This window comes from Gastrolobium bilobum, unplaced genomic scaffold (genome assembly GCF_033153095.1).
Source record: "Gastrolobium bilobum isolate Gb01-03AN ecotype WA unplaced genomic scaffold, APGP_CSIRO_Gbil_v1 utg44165, whole genome shotgun sequence".
In the NCBI taxonomy this organism is placed as follows: Eukaryota; Viridiplantae; Streptophyta; class Magnoliopsida; order Fabales; family Fabaceae; genus Gastrolobium; species Gastrolobium bilobum.
In genome coordinates, this window is record NW_026895661.1 from 103,807 (window position 1) to 123,382 (window position 19,576).

Sequence of the window (19,576 nt, forward strand, 5' to 3'; positions counted from 1 at the left end):
GTCTAACATAAAAACAAGCGTTTCAGCTTCTGCAATGATTATCCAGAGTTCTCTGCTTTTTGAAAAAAAAAAGAAACTCGTTTTCGTTTGAGAAAGGGCTTAGGGTTTCTTCTTCTAGATTCTTCTCTGTTCTTCAGCTTTGATACACGTCAAAAAGAGTGTGTTCTTCCAGCACAAGGTATTACCACTATTATTATTATTATTATTATTATTATTATTATTATTATTATTATGCTAATCGCCTCATCGCATTCTTCCATTTATGAAAAAATTTCGCTTAATCTTTAGCTTTGATTGAATGAAAGAATATAAGAAATACATTTATTGGTTATAGAAAAAATTGGAAATATCATTGAGCATTATAAATTTCTTCCATTCTTTGTTCTTGGCGTCTCTAGTGTGTAGTATGTGATGATCGACTTCATCTTGCAATTCTCATTTTCAGATGTCACGTCACTCAGAACGTATCAGTGAGTCTGACTTGAAGTATTATGAACATAGATATTACAATGACTTGAAGAATGATTGCTTTAAATTCAAAATCTCCAATTCAACATATAGGTGCCCCTTTTGCCTTGACAGGCAGGATTACTCCGTGAGTGAGCTTTTGAAACATGCATCAAGATTTGCCAGGGGTTCACATAGCAGAGAGATTAAAGTTATAGCGAAGCACTCTGCTCTTCAATTGTACATTGATAAGTATCTTCCTAAGAATATTAGACCAGAACCTGTTAGCAAGGATCAATTGTTTGTCTGGCCTTGGATGGGTATTGTTGCTAACATTCCTACTGAAATTGAAAATGGAAGGTATGTTGGAGAAAGTGGTAGCAAACTAAGGGAGGAGTTTACCCTAAAAGGATTTCACCCCTTGAGAGTTCATCCCCTATGGAACCATAATGGACATTCAGGCTTTGCCATTGTCGAGTTTAGCAAAGATTGGGATGGTTTCATCAATGCTATGAACTTTGAAAAGAGCTTTGAAGCGGAACAGTGTGGTAAGAGGGATTACTACAGTTCAAGATGCCAAAGGGGTAGGCTGTATGGATGGGTGGCTCGCGATGATGACTACCACTTGAAGAGTGTAATTGGTGTTCACCTTCGTAAAAATGGGGACTTGAAAACTGTTTCTGGAAAAGAAGCAGAGGACAAAAGGAAAACATCAAAGCTTGTCTCGGGTTTAGCTAATACCTTGAAAATGAAGAATAAGGAATTGGAACAGGTATGTAGCAAATATGATGAGATTGATTGGTCCCTGAACAGAGTGATGGAACAGAAAGAGGAGATGATTAAATCATTTAATAATGGTATGTTGAAACTTTAAGTGAATTGTTCTAGTTCGTGTTGGTTTTTCTTTTCATCATAGTTTACTGTGTTTCTCTGAGTTGATTGGTGAAACTTTCTGCTTTGTATGATTATATCTATCCTTTCATGATAGCTTATTGTCTATTTTACTTTGAAGTGAATTATTCTAGTTCATGTGATTTTCTAATCATTCAAGGTACTTACCTTGTGTTTCACCCTGTTCCATTAGAAATTCAACAGATACAGCAGAGGGATCGTGATCATTTGAACAATATTTTTATGGATCATGAAAAAGCCAGATTGCATCTGGAAGCTCAAAAGAAAGAGCTTCAGAACCGTGAGAATGATCTGCAAAAGCGTCAAGCACGGAATGACAATGAGAGAAAGAAACTACATTTTAAGAAGAAAAATGTAATATATTTTGCCTGTGTAATTTTATGGATAAGCCAGTCATTTTGTGTCAAATTCCAACCCCCTCCCCCTCTTTCTCTTTTCTATTTTAATAATTCTAAGACTGATGAATTTTGTTCTTCATCTTCTTTGATTGCAGAATGAGATGGCAATAATGGAGCAAAACAAGGCTGATGAGAAAGTGATGCATTTGGCTGAAGAACAAAAGGCACGGATTCCATTTTCTTCTATTGAGAGTAGTTAATTCAGTTACTTGTATCCATTTAAGATTTTGACTTTGTCATTTTGTGGTTGAACGTTACAGAAAGAAAAGGAGAAACTCCATGAAAAAATTCATGAACTACAAAGAAGACTTGATGCTAAACAAACACTGGAATTGGAGATCGAACACATGAGGGGAGCTATCCAAGTAATGAAACACATGGGGGAGGATGAAGATGTGGAGGAGAAGAAAAAAATGGATGCAATTAAATTGGCTTTGCAGGATAAGGAGGAGGAATTGGAAGCAATGGAAGATCTTCAACAAACTCTTGTTGTCAAGGAGCGTAAAACCAATGACGAGTTGCAAGATGCTCGCAAGGAATTAATTAGTGTATGTATCTTTTTCTGTACATAAATGTGAATCTCTTCAATGTGATTATGTCGTCAGGATTTCAACTCCTCCAATGGTCCGAAAATCAACTTTGGAAGGTCTTCTCTAACTAATCATTTTCTGAACTGGGATAGAGGGCTTTATTTGTATATAATACGGGGTAAACCTCACCACAAATCTAAGGTTGTCTGCATTTAATTGATATGTGACTGCTTATATATGGACTATAGCAGAGTGTTTCATGTTTAGTAGTCTACATTTACTTGTAATTAGTTTACATTCAAATTATGTAGTTGGAATCATATTCAGGGTACTGACTGGTGATTTGCTGCGATAACTTATAGCAAACTGGTTGCATGTCTTTGCAATTCACCTGCAATACATTCTGTGTTTTAACTCTAGTTTCTGTATTTGAGGAATTACAATTTTTCAATGGTACTAGCCTGTTCTGTGAATCATGTGGTTGCTTGATTCTCCTTGTGAATTTGCTGTACAAATGTTTGTGTCCAAAGGAGATGATTTTAATCCATATGGTTTAATATTTGAAATACAGATTGGTTGAATTAGGTCAGGTCTATAAAAGACCAGATTTTCTTTTTGGTTATTTTTGCAAATATATTTTATTGTGGTTTGGTATTGGATCTGATGGTTAAACTACTAGCAAAATAAGTGCTATGAGTTCAGCTAGTTTGTTGTTGTGTTACTATTGGTGCCATGGTTTTGTCGTTTGTATTTTGTTGAATTAATCTGATTTCCTTATTCACAGCTGATGGCGAAGACGACTCGAGCTTTTATTGGTGTGAAAAGAATGGGAGAGCTTGATGGTAAGCCGTTTGTGAAAGCAGCTAAGAGGAAATTTTTTGGTGATGAAGTGAATGTGAAAGCTGTGGAGTTGTGCTCACAGTGGGAGGCTTATCTTAGAGATCCAAGCTGGCATCCATTTAAAGTTTTATTAGATGAAGCAGGGAATGCGAAGGTACAATGACTCAGGATTATGTGTTCAAATGGAAGTTTTTTTTCTTCTTTTAATCCCTAAGAACTGTTCCTATGGTCATTTTAATTAGGGATATTACCGGATTTCCTCCTTATTCATGCTATGAAATTGTTAGAGATACAATATGAAACCATTGATATGGCCTTTTCCTAATAGTTTAAGTTTTTGAGTTAAATTGGTTCTTTACATGATATCAGAGTCTTCGTGATCAAGTGGTTACAAGTTCGATCCTCATTATCCCTAGTCTATTAATAAATAATTAAATATTATAGAGTTTCTTAGCATAGGTAGGCGGGACTTGTGCATTTTTAACACTTTGAGTTTAATGGGCTCATGTGAGGAGGCGTGTTATAGAGATATAATATAAAACCATTAATAGTTTAAGCTTTTAGATTGAATTGGTTCTTTACAAAAATATTTAAAAAATGCAATGCATCATTTCAAAATAATTACAAAGCAAGTTATGCTGCAAGTGTTGTTTAAAAAACTATTGGCAGGGCAAGGTGGTGGTCATCTCTCTAGTGCTTGGTTGGCATGTTTCTTTTTCCTGATGTTCCATGCAGGTACCATGCATGATCTTAATATATGTTATTATGCAGGAAATTTTAGATGAAGAAGATGAAAAACTTAGAACTTTAAAGGATGAGTTCGGCGATGAGGTCTTTGGAGCGGTGGCTACAGCTCTGAGAGAGTTGAATGAATACAACCCCAGTGGTAGATATCCATTACCGGAGCTATGGAGTTTTAAGGAAGGAAGGAAGGCGTCTTTGAAGGAGGGTGTTTCTCATTTAATGAAGCAATGGAAATTATTAAAACGAAGGAAAACCTGAGGCTTCGTTTGGGTGGTTTGAATTAGGAAAGAATATGCAGAACTTCAATTTAAATTCTTGTTCTAACGTAATTGGATTTAGTTCAATATTATAATGCCAGTAGTTGATTATAGTATGACCGTTGCTTTTAATACTCATCATATTATATATGGATATTTTTATTTGGAGCAGATATTGTTTAGGTATTCTATTCATCTGTTCAAATCTCTAAATAGATTCTTTTGGGATAAAAAAATCATCAATATAATTCATGTAATTTTATGCATATTTAATGTTAGAATTAGAGTCGATTAGATGAGTAAATTTTCACTGTTTGTGTACATGAAGCACACGTTGCATTAAGAGCCTTTTTGGTGTGATGTATAAGGTATGATAGTATAAGCTTATACTATATGTTATGACATTTTTAGTTGTTTGGTGTGACTGTCGTATAGTATAAATTTATACAGCATAATCCCTTCATACATCAAAAGTAGGGGTGGCAATACGGGTCAACCCGACACGACACGACACGTTTTCGACACGTACACTATTTGACACGACCCTGACACGACCCGTTTTGTAAACAGGTCACAAAACACGAACCCTGACACGACCCGTTGTGGGTCACGGGTCGACACGACACGACCCGCACAATTCAAAATTAAAAAAAAAGAGGGATTTTTTGAAAAATAAATAAATTAAAAACAATAAAAAAATAAAAAATAAAATAAAAAAAGATTAGCTTATGTTTCTTGAGATTTTTAGTTCCTTATATTCTTTTCTATACTAAACAATGACTATATATATCAATATATAAATGAATAAAAATAATAATATAATAAAATATTTAATTGAAAATTAAAAAAATGACACTGTGCTGGTTGACACGCGAACCCGCGGGTTAACACGTGACCCGACACGAAAAAAAACGCGTCTCATTTACACAACCCTGACACGACCCGCCCTGACCCGCGGGTTGACACGACACGTGATTTGGTTGGTCGGGTCACGGGTCAACCTGAGGGTCAATACCTGTATTGCCACCCCTAATCAAAATGATTTATAACTTAATCCGGCATAAGGGTGAGGGATAAGACCTAATAAGAGATTGATGTATTAACATCGTTGACTAATGTAATTCTCAAAAATTAATATATTATTTTAATATTAATTTATTAAAATAAAAATTAATTTTTATTTTGGACACTGATCAATAAATTTACTTTTTTTGAAGAAATATATAAATTCTTTATTAAAGGATATTTTTATTCAATGATATTTTTATTAAAAATATTTATTTTTATCATATATAGTATTATACAGTGCATATCAAATACTAGATGATATTATCTTATCTTATACAATATATTATTTTATACAATACCGTGTCAAACACTAGATAGTATTAAAATTCAATCAGGTCTTATACAATCAGGCTTTATACTACCAGGTCTTATCCTATACTATGTACCAAACATGCCCTAAGAGATGTAAATGTAATTAAATGAGTCATCTCTTTTTAATTTTAGTAAGTATAGACTGAGTTCTCGTTATTATAGCAGCACTCAAACCATTTTTTTTTTTTGAGTAATCTCAAGGGTATCCCTATCCCCTTTGGGGATAAGACTAATCCCAGTCAGGAGTCGATCGGACTCCCTTTCGGGGGTAGTCCTACCCAATCCGTTTTTTTCATACCCAAAACTCAAACTCGAGCCCACTGGTTAAGAGAACACAGACTCCTTTCATATGTGCCAACGAGTTTGGGTACTCAAATCATTTTTTAGCTTGATAGTGTTTTTGTTTCCCCCAATAAATCGTCAGTTACTGCAATCAGTATTGAATTCCAATTTATTATGCATTTGTTGTTGTAGGGTTTTTTGAAGTCCCGTACTCTTATATTTCATTAGCTTGTTTGGATGAGTTTTTTTTTTTTTTTTTCAAAAGCTGTTTTTTTTTCAAGAAAAAAAGCACTTCTCGTTTTTTGTTCGTTTGGATGTCTGTTTTTAAAAAAAGCAGAAGTCACAAAAAAGTCAAAAATTTACTTTTTCAGAAACTAAAATTTTTCACTTCTAAGAAAAGCAAAAGTCAAAAGCCAAATATTTTTTTCAAAAACTAAATATTTTTATAAAAATATAAATAACTTTAACTTTTATAAAAAACACTTTTAAAATAAGAAAGAGATAAAAGTTATTTTTTTGAGAAGCCCAAACAAACAGACTCTAAGAAGCTATGGTATTTTTATAGGTGTAATATTGAAAGTGAATAGCGATAACATTTATTAGATGCATTTTACAGTAAATAATACCTGAAAGACCAAAAGATGATCGGAGTATTTTTTCTCTCTTTTAGCCTTCCAAAGGGAAGTAGGTAACCTATGTTTTTTCTTTTATAACATTTATTCGACCATAAAGAGTATTAACAAATATTACAAATGCTTCAAACGCATAGTGGGGTATCATATATACAATATAATATTAGACAAAGGGATAAATTTTACTTATACGAGGTGTCTATTTAATGAATTTGTGTAGACTGTACATAATTATTTGACTTTAAAGTAACAAAAATATTAGTGTTTCAAACTGAGGTAGAGTAGAGTGACATTATATATGCTAATGGAGATCCAATTTATACATATAATACGAGATTTAAATTCCACTTTTTCTTCATCTATTGTCATAAGTCATAACTCTTTTCAGATGCTATGCAATTTTCCACAAGCAAGGGCCCCGCCCCAAGGCATAAGATGAAGCGGTTAAATGTCGCTTTCATCACGTGGTCATGAGATGCGTCTGGAATTCATGGTAAATGGTGAGTTATTCGTGTTAAAAATGTATTTTTGTCACTATTATTGCATAAGAATTAATTTGGATTCTCTGGAGTTCCAACTACAGTGCAGTTGAGAAAATATTATAAATCATAGAAAAATAAATCATGTGAAAAAATTATAAATCATAGAAAAATAAATTGACGATTCTAATTTTATAATTATTCGTTTCAATATTTTTTCTTTCTCTTTTTTTATTATCATTAATTTATCTTTATATAATTATAATTTTTAATATGAGCGTATCATATATTTTTTAAAACGAAAGGATCCGGATCTGTTCAAAACTGCACAAATTGCAGAAACTGTAGTGAGTGTATCATATTTTTTTTTTAAACGAAAGGATCCGGATCTGTTCAAAACTGCACAAATTGCAGAAACTGTAGTGAGTGTATCATATTTTTTTTTAAACGAAAGGATCCGGATCTGTTCAAAACTGCACAAATTGCAGAAACTGTAGCGAGTATAATTATCCTTTTGGCTAATGATCTTAAGCGTTCATTATTCTGTTTGATCATGTATCGATGTGGCTAAAAGATATTATGCTGTAGACGTGCAGATTCTATCCAAGTTCATCTCGGAGGAGTTTTTAGTGTAGTCCTACTCTAATTGTGGCTCAATTAAATACAAATCCAAACATAAACAGATTCCACCTGTCAAAATTTAACCGAAACCGGACCTTCTCAAACAAAACGGCCATAATAAAACAATCTAAATGAAAATAAAATGGTTATTTATGGCAATTTCAACCGCAATAATTAATAATTAATCAATCAATAAATAAAATTAAAATGCGAGTTTTCTCACTTTCTTAGCACTTGAGCACCATACATCCACAGTTTTGGTGCATTAAACTTGCTGAAAAAGCTACTCCTTCTCCTTGTGACCAGGAAATTATTCAAAATCTCTTCTCTATGGATGCTTTTAAAGCACCTAGTATTGACGGCTCGGTTATCCTGTTGTCTTCTTCCAGAGACAATGGAATATGATCAAAGTTCAGGTGTGCAATGCAATTAAAGACATGTGGTCATTTGCGAAGATAATTGCAGAGGTGAACTCTACTTTGCTAGTGATAATTTTGAAAACAAAGAAACCTGAATCTCTTGTCCAATTTCGTTATGCTTAGTCTTTTATAAAATTCTAAGTAAAACCATTGTTTCAAGACTCAAACCAGTGATGGAGAAAATTATCTCGCCATATCAGGCAAATTTTGAGCCAAATAGACAAATATAATCATTGTCCAAAAGCTCATTCATTCTATGAACAAAATGAAGGGAGGAAAACTTTCATGGCTATTAACATTGACCTTGTCAAGGCTTACGATAGGGTTAGCTGGAAGTAACCTTGGAGGAGACTTAGTTTCCTGGTGAATTGGTCAACCTTATCATGCAATGTGTTTCTTCATTGAAAATCAACGTCTTGTGGAATAGAGGGAAGACTAAAGATTTTTGGCCATCAAAGGTCTTGCGCCAAGGTGGTCCTCTTTCTCCATACTTATTCATCATGGCCATAGAGAAATTAACGCATATTATAAATACCGCTTGAAATGGTAACCTATGCAAGTTGGTAAGAATAGGCCAAGGATCTCTCATTTAGCCTTTGCATATGATTTAATGATGTTTATGGAAGCTAGTGAGGAGTAGCTCCATATTCTCCTAAATGCCTCAACCTATTTGAAGAAATGTCTGGGCAGAAGCTTAGTGTGAAGAAGACCAGTTTCTTTTTCTCTAAGAATGCACCTGAGGAGGCTATCAAAAAGATTGTGCAGGCTAGTGGTTTCAAAAGAGTCAAGAACATGGGGCGGTACCTAGGTTCTATAATGCAGCATGAGCATGTAACCAGGAGCTTGTATAATTGAATTATGGATAGGGTTAAGAAGAGAATGAATAATTGCATAAACAACTTATCTCAAGCAAGTCAAATCACCCTTGCCTAATCGGTAATGGTTGTGATCCCTTTCTTCCAAATGCAAAGTTGCAAGTTACCTACATCAATATACGAGGATACGCAGAAAGGTTTCATATGGGGTGACAATGAGAATAGCAGGAAACACCACCTTGTTAGTTGGGATGTTATCACCTCACCAAAGTCAGAAGGTGGATTACGTTTAAGACGCCTAGAGCAGATGAACTATGCATTTATAGCCAACAGAGCATGGAAATTTCAAGCTAAACCTCAATATCTTTGGTCTTAGGTGCTTCTCCTGAAGTATGGGAAAAATAACATAAGAACAAGGATGTTGGAAGCTTGAATGGGTGATTCTAGCTTATGGAGGAATCTTTGTATAGTCTGGTCCGCTTTGGAGGGTCAATTATCGTGGACTCTAGGCATGGAGGTTTGATTCTGGCAAGACAAGTGATTACATTGTGCTGGTTCTCTTAAAGAGTTAGCTACGAATGAAGATTTATTTTTGGATGATAACACTTTGGTGGCTGACATGGTTGCACCGTCTGATGCTTGGAACTTCGCAAGATTTAGGGAGTGGTTTCCTGAAAATAATGTTGAGGCAATTCGAAGTTTCCTCCCTCCATGTCTGGATAATGGTCCTGACAAAAAGAAGTGGTGTTTTTTGGGGGTGTATATATTTTGGTGAGCAACATCTACCACTGTCTTTCCAATAATGTGGATGTAGGGGAGGAGGCTAGGAATATGTGGAATCGGCTATAGGCTTGTAAGGGACTGCAAGATTTTTATGTGGAACATTCCCCATAATAGGTTGTTTACAAAGCTGAGACTCTCTCAATTGGGTGCAAGTGACCCTACTTGCCCTTGTTGTAGGCTCACAGATGAAACGATTATCCACGATCTAATAGATTACAGATGAGCAACTCAACTCTGGCTTAGACTAAAGTTTGAGTTACAAGGGTCTTCGTTCATCGTAGGAGATTTATCAATTGGCTAATAGGAAACATTGGTAATGTTTCTCCTGGGCTTGTTTCAATTTCATGGTTAAATATGTTTATTTTAACTTGTTGGAAATTATGGTATTGGTCGAATGCTGTGTATCATGGGGGTGGGGCTCCCCCTTTAGAGGTTAAGGAGCGTGTGATCAAAGACGTGGTGCTTGATGTTGAAAAAGCTAATATTGGTGTTGTTGGTAGGCTGTCAGGCATCGGCAGGATCTCACTAGCATTTGTTGACAGTTTTCGGATGTTGGGTTGGTCAAAATTAATTCAGATGGGGCAGCTCGTGGAAACCCTGGTTCAACAACATTTGGAGGAGTGATTTGTGACTCTAGGTGCAACTGGTTGTGGGGATCTTCTCTTTGTCTTGGTGTGTGCTCATCTTTTAAAGCTGAACTCTGGGGCATTCTCCGTGGTTTGGAGTTGGCGTTGGATAAAGGGTACCATAATCTAGTCTTCGAAAGTGATTCAAGTAGTGCAACCACTGTGCTCACTTTTGATAGTGCAACAATCCATGAGTTTCATCTTGTCTCTCATATACGGGCATAACTTAATAAGACTTGGGATGTTCGATTGCATCACACGAATAGAGAAGGGAACATGTGTATGGATTGGCTAGCCAATTCTATTCTGGATGATAAGGACCTAAGGGATGGAGAATTCAGTTACTTTACCTTGGTCTCCTCTGAAACTTCATTCATGTTCAGCTTCCCATGCACCTCATGATATTGTCCTTCAAGAGCCTCCGGGTGGTATTCACTTAATTTATCTTGAAGATCTGGCTGCTGTAGGAAGGGATTGTGCCGTTGTCTATTCTTGATATGGTAGTAGTTGGTTTTCTTGTTTTGTGTTATGCCTTTCTTTGGCTGTTTGCTTTGTGTTTGGGCCCTAGGCCCTCTTGTTTACAAAAAAAAGGTGGGTTCGTTCTTTTTAGGTAGACAAGGAGGGCATAGCCCAAAGACAAAACAAATAAAACTAAACTAATCTTAATCTATCAGACTCCATAAACTAATCCACAAGGTTGGTTCGTATTTAACCTTTCTATATTTATTTATATAGTAAAAACATGAGAATAAAAATTTTATATAAAAAAATTGATATTTAACTCATACAACTTATATTTATATTTTATATTATGCATACATTATATTTAAATAAATTGATTTATTATAATTTATTCATTTAAAAATAAAAATATAGCACATGCATTGCACACGTCGACTAGTGTATTATTTAATGGATGTTTTGTACCTATTTCTTTTTGTACATTGGAGGGCCAAGCCCAGAACAAAAGCAAAAAAACACTAAGTAGAAACAAAAGAAGGAGATGCTAAAACCTATACAAATCATTCCTAAACAATTGATCTAACTCCATCGACATAATCTGATAAACAATTTTCTGCTCTCGCGATTTCAATGCCTTATTAGTAGGGTTGTGCATGGGTTAGGCTTTTGTGCCGACTCGACCCAACTTGGTTTTATAAGTCAGGTATTTTGACTCGACCCAGTTTAATTTGATCCAAGTTAGGTCTGACCTGGTTTGAATTTTTTTGAACTAGTTCAGAACTGGGTCAGATCTGACCTAACTTGGTTTTTGAAGTGAGTCTAACTTGATTTCAAAATCGGGTCAAATTCAACCTGATCCCCTTTTGACTTGTTTCAAAACTTATTTTTGATTTGATTTTTTTATAGTTACTGATTTAATTTTTAAACTCATGCAATTTAATTTTTTTTTTGTTTTAAATAATTATATAATAAATTTGATATTTGTTGAATAAATAAAGGAATATAATTTTTTTTTTAAAAAAATTTATTTAATTTTAAAATTCAAATTCAATATGTTTCATAATAGCCCCAATAAATTCAATACGCATTTGATCAAACAAACCCAAAAAAACAATGAATTGATAAAGCAAGAACACTTACATCACAAAAAAAGAAGCAAATATATATATATATATATATATATGTATGTATATGTATATATATATAAGAAGTGGGCAACAGTGAAATTAGAGAGATTGAGAATAGAAAAGAGTGAATTGAAGAAATATAGGAACCTAGGGTTAGGGAAGAACAAGTGTTTACTTGAATCTGACCTGGTGAGATAAAGTCACTGAGAAATCAAAATGACACCGATTCAGTTGTCGTTTGTGTGGAACACTCAATTACTCCTTATCAACCAAACCAACATGATGGATTGTGAACTTTCGCTCTTCAATCGATTCCTTCAAAACTCCCTCTCTCTCTCTCTCTCTCTCTCTCTCGTGATTTTGAAGGAAGATGGAGGGGAATACCAGAGAGGAACCAAGAGAGTGAATGACCGAGAGAGATTGGGAGAAGAGAGAACCCTTGGCACCAAAACAGAGAGAAGAGAGAATTGCGATTTTTTGTTTTTTTTTTCACATAATTGGTGTGGGTCAAGTTTTGGGTCATTGGATCAATTATTAAAATAATCACGTCTAAAATTGACCCAAATAAAAGTGAATCAGTATTTAATCCCAGTTAAAAAAAAAAGATATTTACGGGTCAGGTCAAGGTCAGATCAAGGGCAAGGCAAGTGAACCAATTTTTTTTGCACACCCTTACTTATTAGCCATCCAGTCTGCACATATATTTTCCTTTCTAGGTGTGAAGGATAGAAGACAATTCCAGTCTTTCGACAACAATTCCAGAATGCAAACCACTAAACGTGGCTTTCTGGTCTCATCTCCTTCAGAGGTGAGCATGGAGATAAATTCTTTACAGTCTCATTCTAAGATAGTTTTCCAAAGGCTTAAAGACCAAGCCAACTCAAGACCCTTCACGGCGCCCCACATTTATGCTTTAAGAGGATTGTACGCTCCAATAAAACTGGACATACCTGCCAACCACACTCCTCTATCTGATCGAATGATTACTTTACATTCAGGTTCCCTTGAAGCTCCTTTCACATCACCCTCAAAATTAACTTTAACCCAATTTGTGTTTGGTGGTCTCCAATTATAAGACCCACTGTCAACAATATCACTATACGTGTTGCTGATAATTGAACGAGATACTGCTGAGTGAATATTTCTAATATGAAAGGATCATTTTTTTGGGAGACATTGGTCTTGTAAAATTTGGATCATGGATCTCTTTATTGCTTCACTGCTACAAGAACCATATGGTAACATAGAAGATGTCGTGCCAGCTGCGACTTGTAACACCAGCCCACTTCGTGTCTATATTCTTCACAATCCACGCAAAGAGTTCTGTTCTAAAAAATTTTGTCCAATCCACATGTGCTAGCCAAGATTTCCAAATGGGAATAACATAGAAACAATCACAAAGGATATGTATAATTGATTCTTCTTTTGCTGGACATGCCTTACAAAATTTTCCTCTATGACTCAATCTATCAGTGTATGCCTTACATGGGAGTCTATTATGAGAAAAAGCCATAAAAATGTCTTGATCCTATGAGGCCCCCTCAATTTCCAAAGTTTCTTCCAAAGAGGATTCGGCTGCATGGAATGATATCTTAATTAACTCCAATAAGCAGTCTTCACCACTGATTGGTTACACATGTTCCACTTCCACACTCTTCTATCCCTACTAGCATCATACTTGTCAAAAGTGCCGCTACCCGTGCCGTTTGCAGGTTTCGGAAGACCACCGCCTCCAACCGCACCGCATCGCACCAATCATAGCTAGCGTTTGGAGCGACAGCAATAGCAGTTAAAATGGCGTCTGAAGCGGTGAAAAAGCGTTGAAAATTACGGATGTAAAACGGCGAAGAAGAAAGGCTGAAAAGAAAAACAGAAGACTTGAATATTTGTGTCTTTTTCATTATTTAATATTAAAAGAATATTGGGCCATGCTTTTAACCTTTGGACTTCTCTTTTTCTTTTAAACACCACTGACACACTCCACAACAAAGACCTATCTATTCAAAGTCCGTAGCTTTTTTATTTCTTTTTATTTTATATTTTCTATTTCAAGGATTCCGAGTTGCATCTCCCTTTTTTGTCTCCTTGTTGGCATCTACTACGCAGCATCCTGTAAGTTTTCTAACTTTATTTTATTTTTTTCTCTTATATTTTTTCTCTTTTTTTTCTACCCTCATATTTATTTTTCCTGATTTCTTCCCTTTTTTTTGTCCTTCATTTATTTTTCTTTATTTTTTTCTGACTCTCATAATATGGGAGTCTGGTCATATGTCACTTTCAAATTTTTTCTAAATATAACTTTCAATTTACTTAAATAAAAATTATGTACTTTTTTATATTTCACAAAATGTGAATTATTTTTTGAAACATTACTTTCAATTTACTTAAAAAAAATTATGAACTTTTTTTACAAAAAAAGTATGAATTTTTTTTACAAAAAAGTGACGAATTCTTTTTTACAAAAAAATTATGAATTTTGTATGAAAAAATTATATATATATTTTTAGTTTACAAACTGTAGATTATTAAACACACTTAATAATGTTTAAAAGTTAATTATATTTTGTTTGTAAAATAAGTAAAAAAATACAATTTTTATTTTAAATAATTTTAAAATTTTATTAAGATACAAAATAATCTTTTTTGGAAAAGAAAATTATAAATTAAAAAAGGGAGGTTATAATTATAATTGTTTTACTATTTTGTAACTGTGAATTATTAAATACATTTTTTTTTACTGTAACTGCACCACAAGACTCACATCACCCTTGTAATTGATTTTTTTTCCTTTATAATAATAATTGTAGCTAGTGATGACAACCAATGACAGTACACAAGAGTCTCTTTCTTCTTGTGCTTTGGTTAAACCCCCGAGTCCATATCGTTATATGGCATAACAAGGTAATTCCTTGAAGGATATAAATAACAGAAGGAATGTGACATGTGGCTATTGTCAGAAGACAACTACAGGTGAGAATTACGAGGGCTAAATACTACCAAATGGGGATAAAGGGAGATGTAGAGCCATGTAAGAAAATACTCCAGAAGTAAGAAATGCTTTGAAGGAAGCGAGAGGAAGCTAGCTGATAAAAATGCTTCCCTAAATGAGCTACAAGAAGATGATGATGAGCTTGAAAACGAGGGAGAAATTCGTAACATTCAAACTGGAAAAAAGGGAGTAACATCCGACAGTGATTCCTCTACTGTTCCTGCCAAGAAAAGCTAGATTGTGAAAGGTCCCATGGACCTACTTCTCTTAAAAAAACCAGAAAACAACATCAAGTTGGGGAAAAGGCAAACAAGAATCAATGATGCTTGTGATAAAGAAGCCAGAGCCAGAACAATTCAATATATTGAGAGGTTTTTAGTAACGAATGAGATACCTTTCAATGTTGTACGCTCTAGAAGTTTCAGGTTGATGGTTGAAGAAATAGGGAACTATGGTCCTCATTTGAAGGTTCCATCTTATTATGAATGTAGAGTTACACACCTTCAAAAGGAAATAGAGTACACCAAGGAATTATTGAAGGAGCATGAGATAGAGAGAATAAACTACAGATGTTCTATCATGTCTGACGGATGGACAGATAAGAAGGGTAGAACTTTGATCAATTTCTTGGTGAATTGTCCATCAGGAACTATGTTTGCCACGGGTGTTGATGCTTCTGGACACTTTTGTGATGGAGATTGGTGAACAAAATGTTGTTCAAATGGTGACCAACAATGGAAGCAATTATGTTTTGGACAGTAAACTCATTCAATTGTTAACATTTCAATTTATCTGTGACTCATTTTCTTATTTAAGTTTATGCTTGTCATGTTAGGGAAATTTTTACAAGCCAAGAGACGTCATTTGTTTTGGACTCCATGTGCTGCATTTTGCTTAGATTTGATGCTAGAAGACATTGGAAAGCTTGATAGAGTAAAGAGGAATTTAAAAAGAGGCATCAGTCTAGTAGGTTTCATTTATAATCATTCATTGGCATTGAACACTATGCGGCATTTCACAAGAAAAATTGAATTGGTGAGGCATAGAGTGACAAGGTTTGCTACCACATTCCTGACATTGTAGAGGTTGTATAAGCAAAAAATCAACCTCTGAAAGATGTTCACTTCTGATGAGTGGTCAAAATCTAAGACTGCCAAAGACCCTAAGGAGAAAAAGGCCACTGATATTGTACTCAGTACATCTTTTTGAAATGATGTAGGTTTTTTGTCTTAAGGCTATGGGGCCTCTTGAGGGTGTGATGAGGATAGTTGATAATGAAAAAAAGCCAGCAATGAGTTACATTCATGAAGTAATGGATAGGGCTAAAGAAGCAATTCAAAATACATTTCGTGGAATTAGAAAAGAAGATAAGTATAAAGATATTTTAGCTATCATTGATAGAAGAAGGGATTGTCAATTTCATCATCCTTTGCATGCAGCTGAACATTATCTTAACCCTCAATTTTTTTTATTCTAATCCAAGGCTGGATGATGATTTAGAAGTGGTTAATGGTTATTTAAAATGCTTCAAGAGGCTGACTGCAAATACAGATGAGATGGACCAGGTTATGAATGAATTGGAGCTATATAAGAAAGCTTGGGGTCTTTTTGGCATGGACACAACCAAAAGACAAAGGGATAAAGTGTCTCCTCGTAAGTATTTGATCCCTTTAAGCTTTTTATTATTACAATTTATTTAACTAGTCATATTATTGAGTTATTATATTTTGTATTACAGTGCAATGGTGGGGGACGTATGGAACACAAACAAAAGCACTAAAAAAATGCCATTAAAGTATTGAGTCTGACTTGCAGCTCTTTGGGATGTGAGCGCAATTGGAGTATTTTTGAGTATGTAAGTACATGCTCAATGATTTTATTTATAGAGCTTCATAACTGATTGTGAAACTACTATGTTTTATTGTTAATTATCAAATAGATTCATTCCAAGAGGCGAAGTAGACTTGAGCATCAGAAGTTGGAGGACTTGGTTTATATTAAACATAACCAAACACTTAGATATCGATTTGAAAATCGTGATCTGATCGGTCCTATTTTCCTGAATAGTATTGATGAAAGCAATGAATGGTTGGTAGGAGATATGGGTGGTGATGGGGAACATAATGAGAATGAACTTGTATTTGACGATGATACCATCACCTGAGGTGACATTGCAGATGTAACTAATGCTGATGAGCCTTTAATTTACATTAGACAGCAGACAAAGTTCATCGCTTTGCCTTCAAGCTCTATGGGAAAGGAAATTAAAGAAACTGAAGGACTTGACGATGTGCCAGAACAATTGTACAATATAGATACTAGTGACAGTGAGGCTGAAGCAGACTTTGGTGATGGTGGAATTCACGATTATGATTAGTTCTTTTTTACTTTTAAATATGGAAACAGAATAAAATATGTTTTGGATCTTTTAATTGACTACTTGGAATTTCTGTTTGTTTTGGAGAAATTCTTTATTATTATTGATTGTTTTTATTTTTTAGCATATATATGTGTGTGCTATATCTAGGTTCTATTAGGCTATTCCTCGTTATGTTATGAATTAAAGAGTCAAGAACTTTTTCTTAATATATAGCCAATCAATTCTTTCTAAGTTAATTAGGGCTCAATTTCTTGTTACCCTAAATCTATGTAATCTTGAAAGAACTCTAGTTCCCCGATTATTCCCCAAGAAAACATGCATAAAGATCAAGAATTCCAAGATTGCACAATTACCCTATGTCTATCCCTATATCACAAGGATTATGATAAATTTACCAAGTCAGGGTTCATGCACCAACATCCCTATTGTCAAATCATTCTATAAGGAGCAAACTCATAGAAAGCATTAAAGACAGATAAATTAATTCAATTATAAAAAGAAAAGAATTCAAGAACAATTTAATCCATAAGCATAAAGATTCAATTGAGTTTCATCTACCCCTAACTACATAAAAGACTACTCTAGCATACTGAATTGAAAAACAATGATAAAGAAAAGAGAACCCCAAGCCTCCATTGGTGTGATGTTGACTTGGTTCCTCAGTGTTCCAGCGCTCCGCAACAGGATTCCTCCTTCAGGTCTCTATGTAATTCTCTGGATTGGTGAATTGGTGTTTTGGTCTGACCCCAAGCTCCTTATTTATAGCCATCGGAGTTGTATCCTTGATTGCATCTCTCACCTAATCCGTATCAGATTTGTAGTTGATTCTACAATTGTTTCCTTTTTGCATTTAAGATCTTGTAGATTGGTGACAAATTTTTGACTTTGAATCTTGTTATAATCTTGCTTCAATCTTCCATGAATCTCTTTAAATCAGGTTTGATATGCTTCCGCTTTAATTCCGGATATCAAAATCTTATATCCATTGAAAAATCTCAGTATATCTTCATTAAATTTTGTCAAATCTTTGCTGTCAGGATGTGCTTGGGCGCTCAAGCATGTTGTTGGCCGCTTGAGCGTGCTGAATTGTTTCAAATTTCTATTTCTGCCTTCATGAGCGCGCTCGAGCGTGCTACTGGGCGCTCGAGCGTGCTCCTCGAGTCTGAATTTTTGTATTCTTGGGCGCTTGAGCTTGCATCTGTACGCTTGAGCGTCCTGTTGTGCTCTGTTTGGCTGTTTTTCCTACTTTCAAGCGCTCGAGCATCCTGTTGTGCGCTTGAGCGTGCTTTTCTGGCTCTTTAACTTGTAAGATTTTGGCTTCCCTTGGTCCATATTGAGCCACTAGAAATGTTACGGTAGAAATTGAGTTTACTCGGAATGTTACGAAAAAGATGTTTGGTTCGCCAAAATATTACTAGAAATATTGGATAAAGATTACTGATTCCATGTTTGGTTTAGAACGAAATATGGCTTAATATGAGGTTATTTTACAAAAATAACCCCAAACTATTTTTACTTTTGTAATTGATAGATTGGGTCTAGGTTTTGATGTGTGTTGGGGTATTCTTGTCTCAAAAATTATTGTTGTGTTTTCCCTTTATTTGAAATTCTTAATTACCATATTATTTTTGGTAATCTGAATAGTAACTTTTCTTTGTAAATCAAATTACCTGTAAACCTTGAATATCCGGGAACTGATTTTTTTTATTTCTACCAAACATGATAATTGAGGTTTACCAAACAAGGTTTACCATTAAACTTTTTGATACCCTTGTACCAATAACACCCAACCGTTTCAGATACCTTGTTGTCATGACCCTCGATTCCAAATATCTTTCCATCTTATTTGCATGACACTACACTGAAAAAACTTATCTTTTCAACCTCTTTCTCACCTTACTCCCCTTTTTGCCCTCTCATATATGCCAACGTTTCTAGAGAATTCCATCTCAGTTTCGCTATTCCAATTCGTGAGCCAAATTTCTCCATGTTGATCTAGCTAGAGTTTCATCCCGAATCAGAAAGCCATAGTACAATACTTGACAGTCAGATTCACCGATGCAAGATAAAAGAAAGATCAACGAGGTTCGCCATCTTAGCTCCTTCTTACTCATACATATGCTCAGATTTTTTTTATTTTTTGAATCCATACTGAAAAAAGCACAGAATCTTAAGAATTTCGTACGATGGAAAATACAGTATATGAGGTAACGATATAGACGCGGCGGTGAAATGAAACTTTCAGAAACCAAAGCCTTGACGATCAAAACCCTAGGAATCTGATGCTCATTCTCCTGTCAAGGCGAGAGCCACTTCCTTAACTATAGGTTAACACTTAACAATTTGTATTGCGTGCATTTATGATTTTTTGTATATCTTTCTAAACAGGTTTTTTTTGCTATAAGTTGAACTTAGCGTGTGCAATTTGATTGTATTCAAGGTATTTGAGGAAA

General features: G+C 34.7%; 1 protein-coding gene across 1 annotated transcript; it reads left to right on the forward strand.

Annotated features, from left to right (window-relative positions):
- Nucleotides 1-445: 445 nt before the first annotated feature.
- LOC133287129 (factor of DNA methylation 4-like) lies at nucleotides 446-4,222 on the forward strand. The gene is made up of 6 exons (XM_061484686.1): nucleotides 446-1,304; nucleotides 1,532-1,713; nucleotides 1,853-1,921; nucleotides 2,018-2,305; nucleotides 3,072-3,281; nucleotides 3,899-4,222. Exons 1-6 carry the CDS (start codon nucleotides 446-448, stop codon nucleotides 4,127-4,129), a joined length of 1,839 nt encoding a protein of 612 aa, XP_061340670.1. The 3' UTR covers nucleotides 4,130-4,222.
- Nucleotides 4,223-19,576: the final 15,354 nt, after the last annotated feature.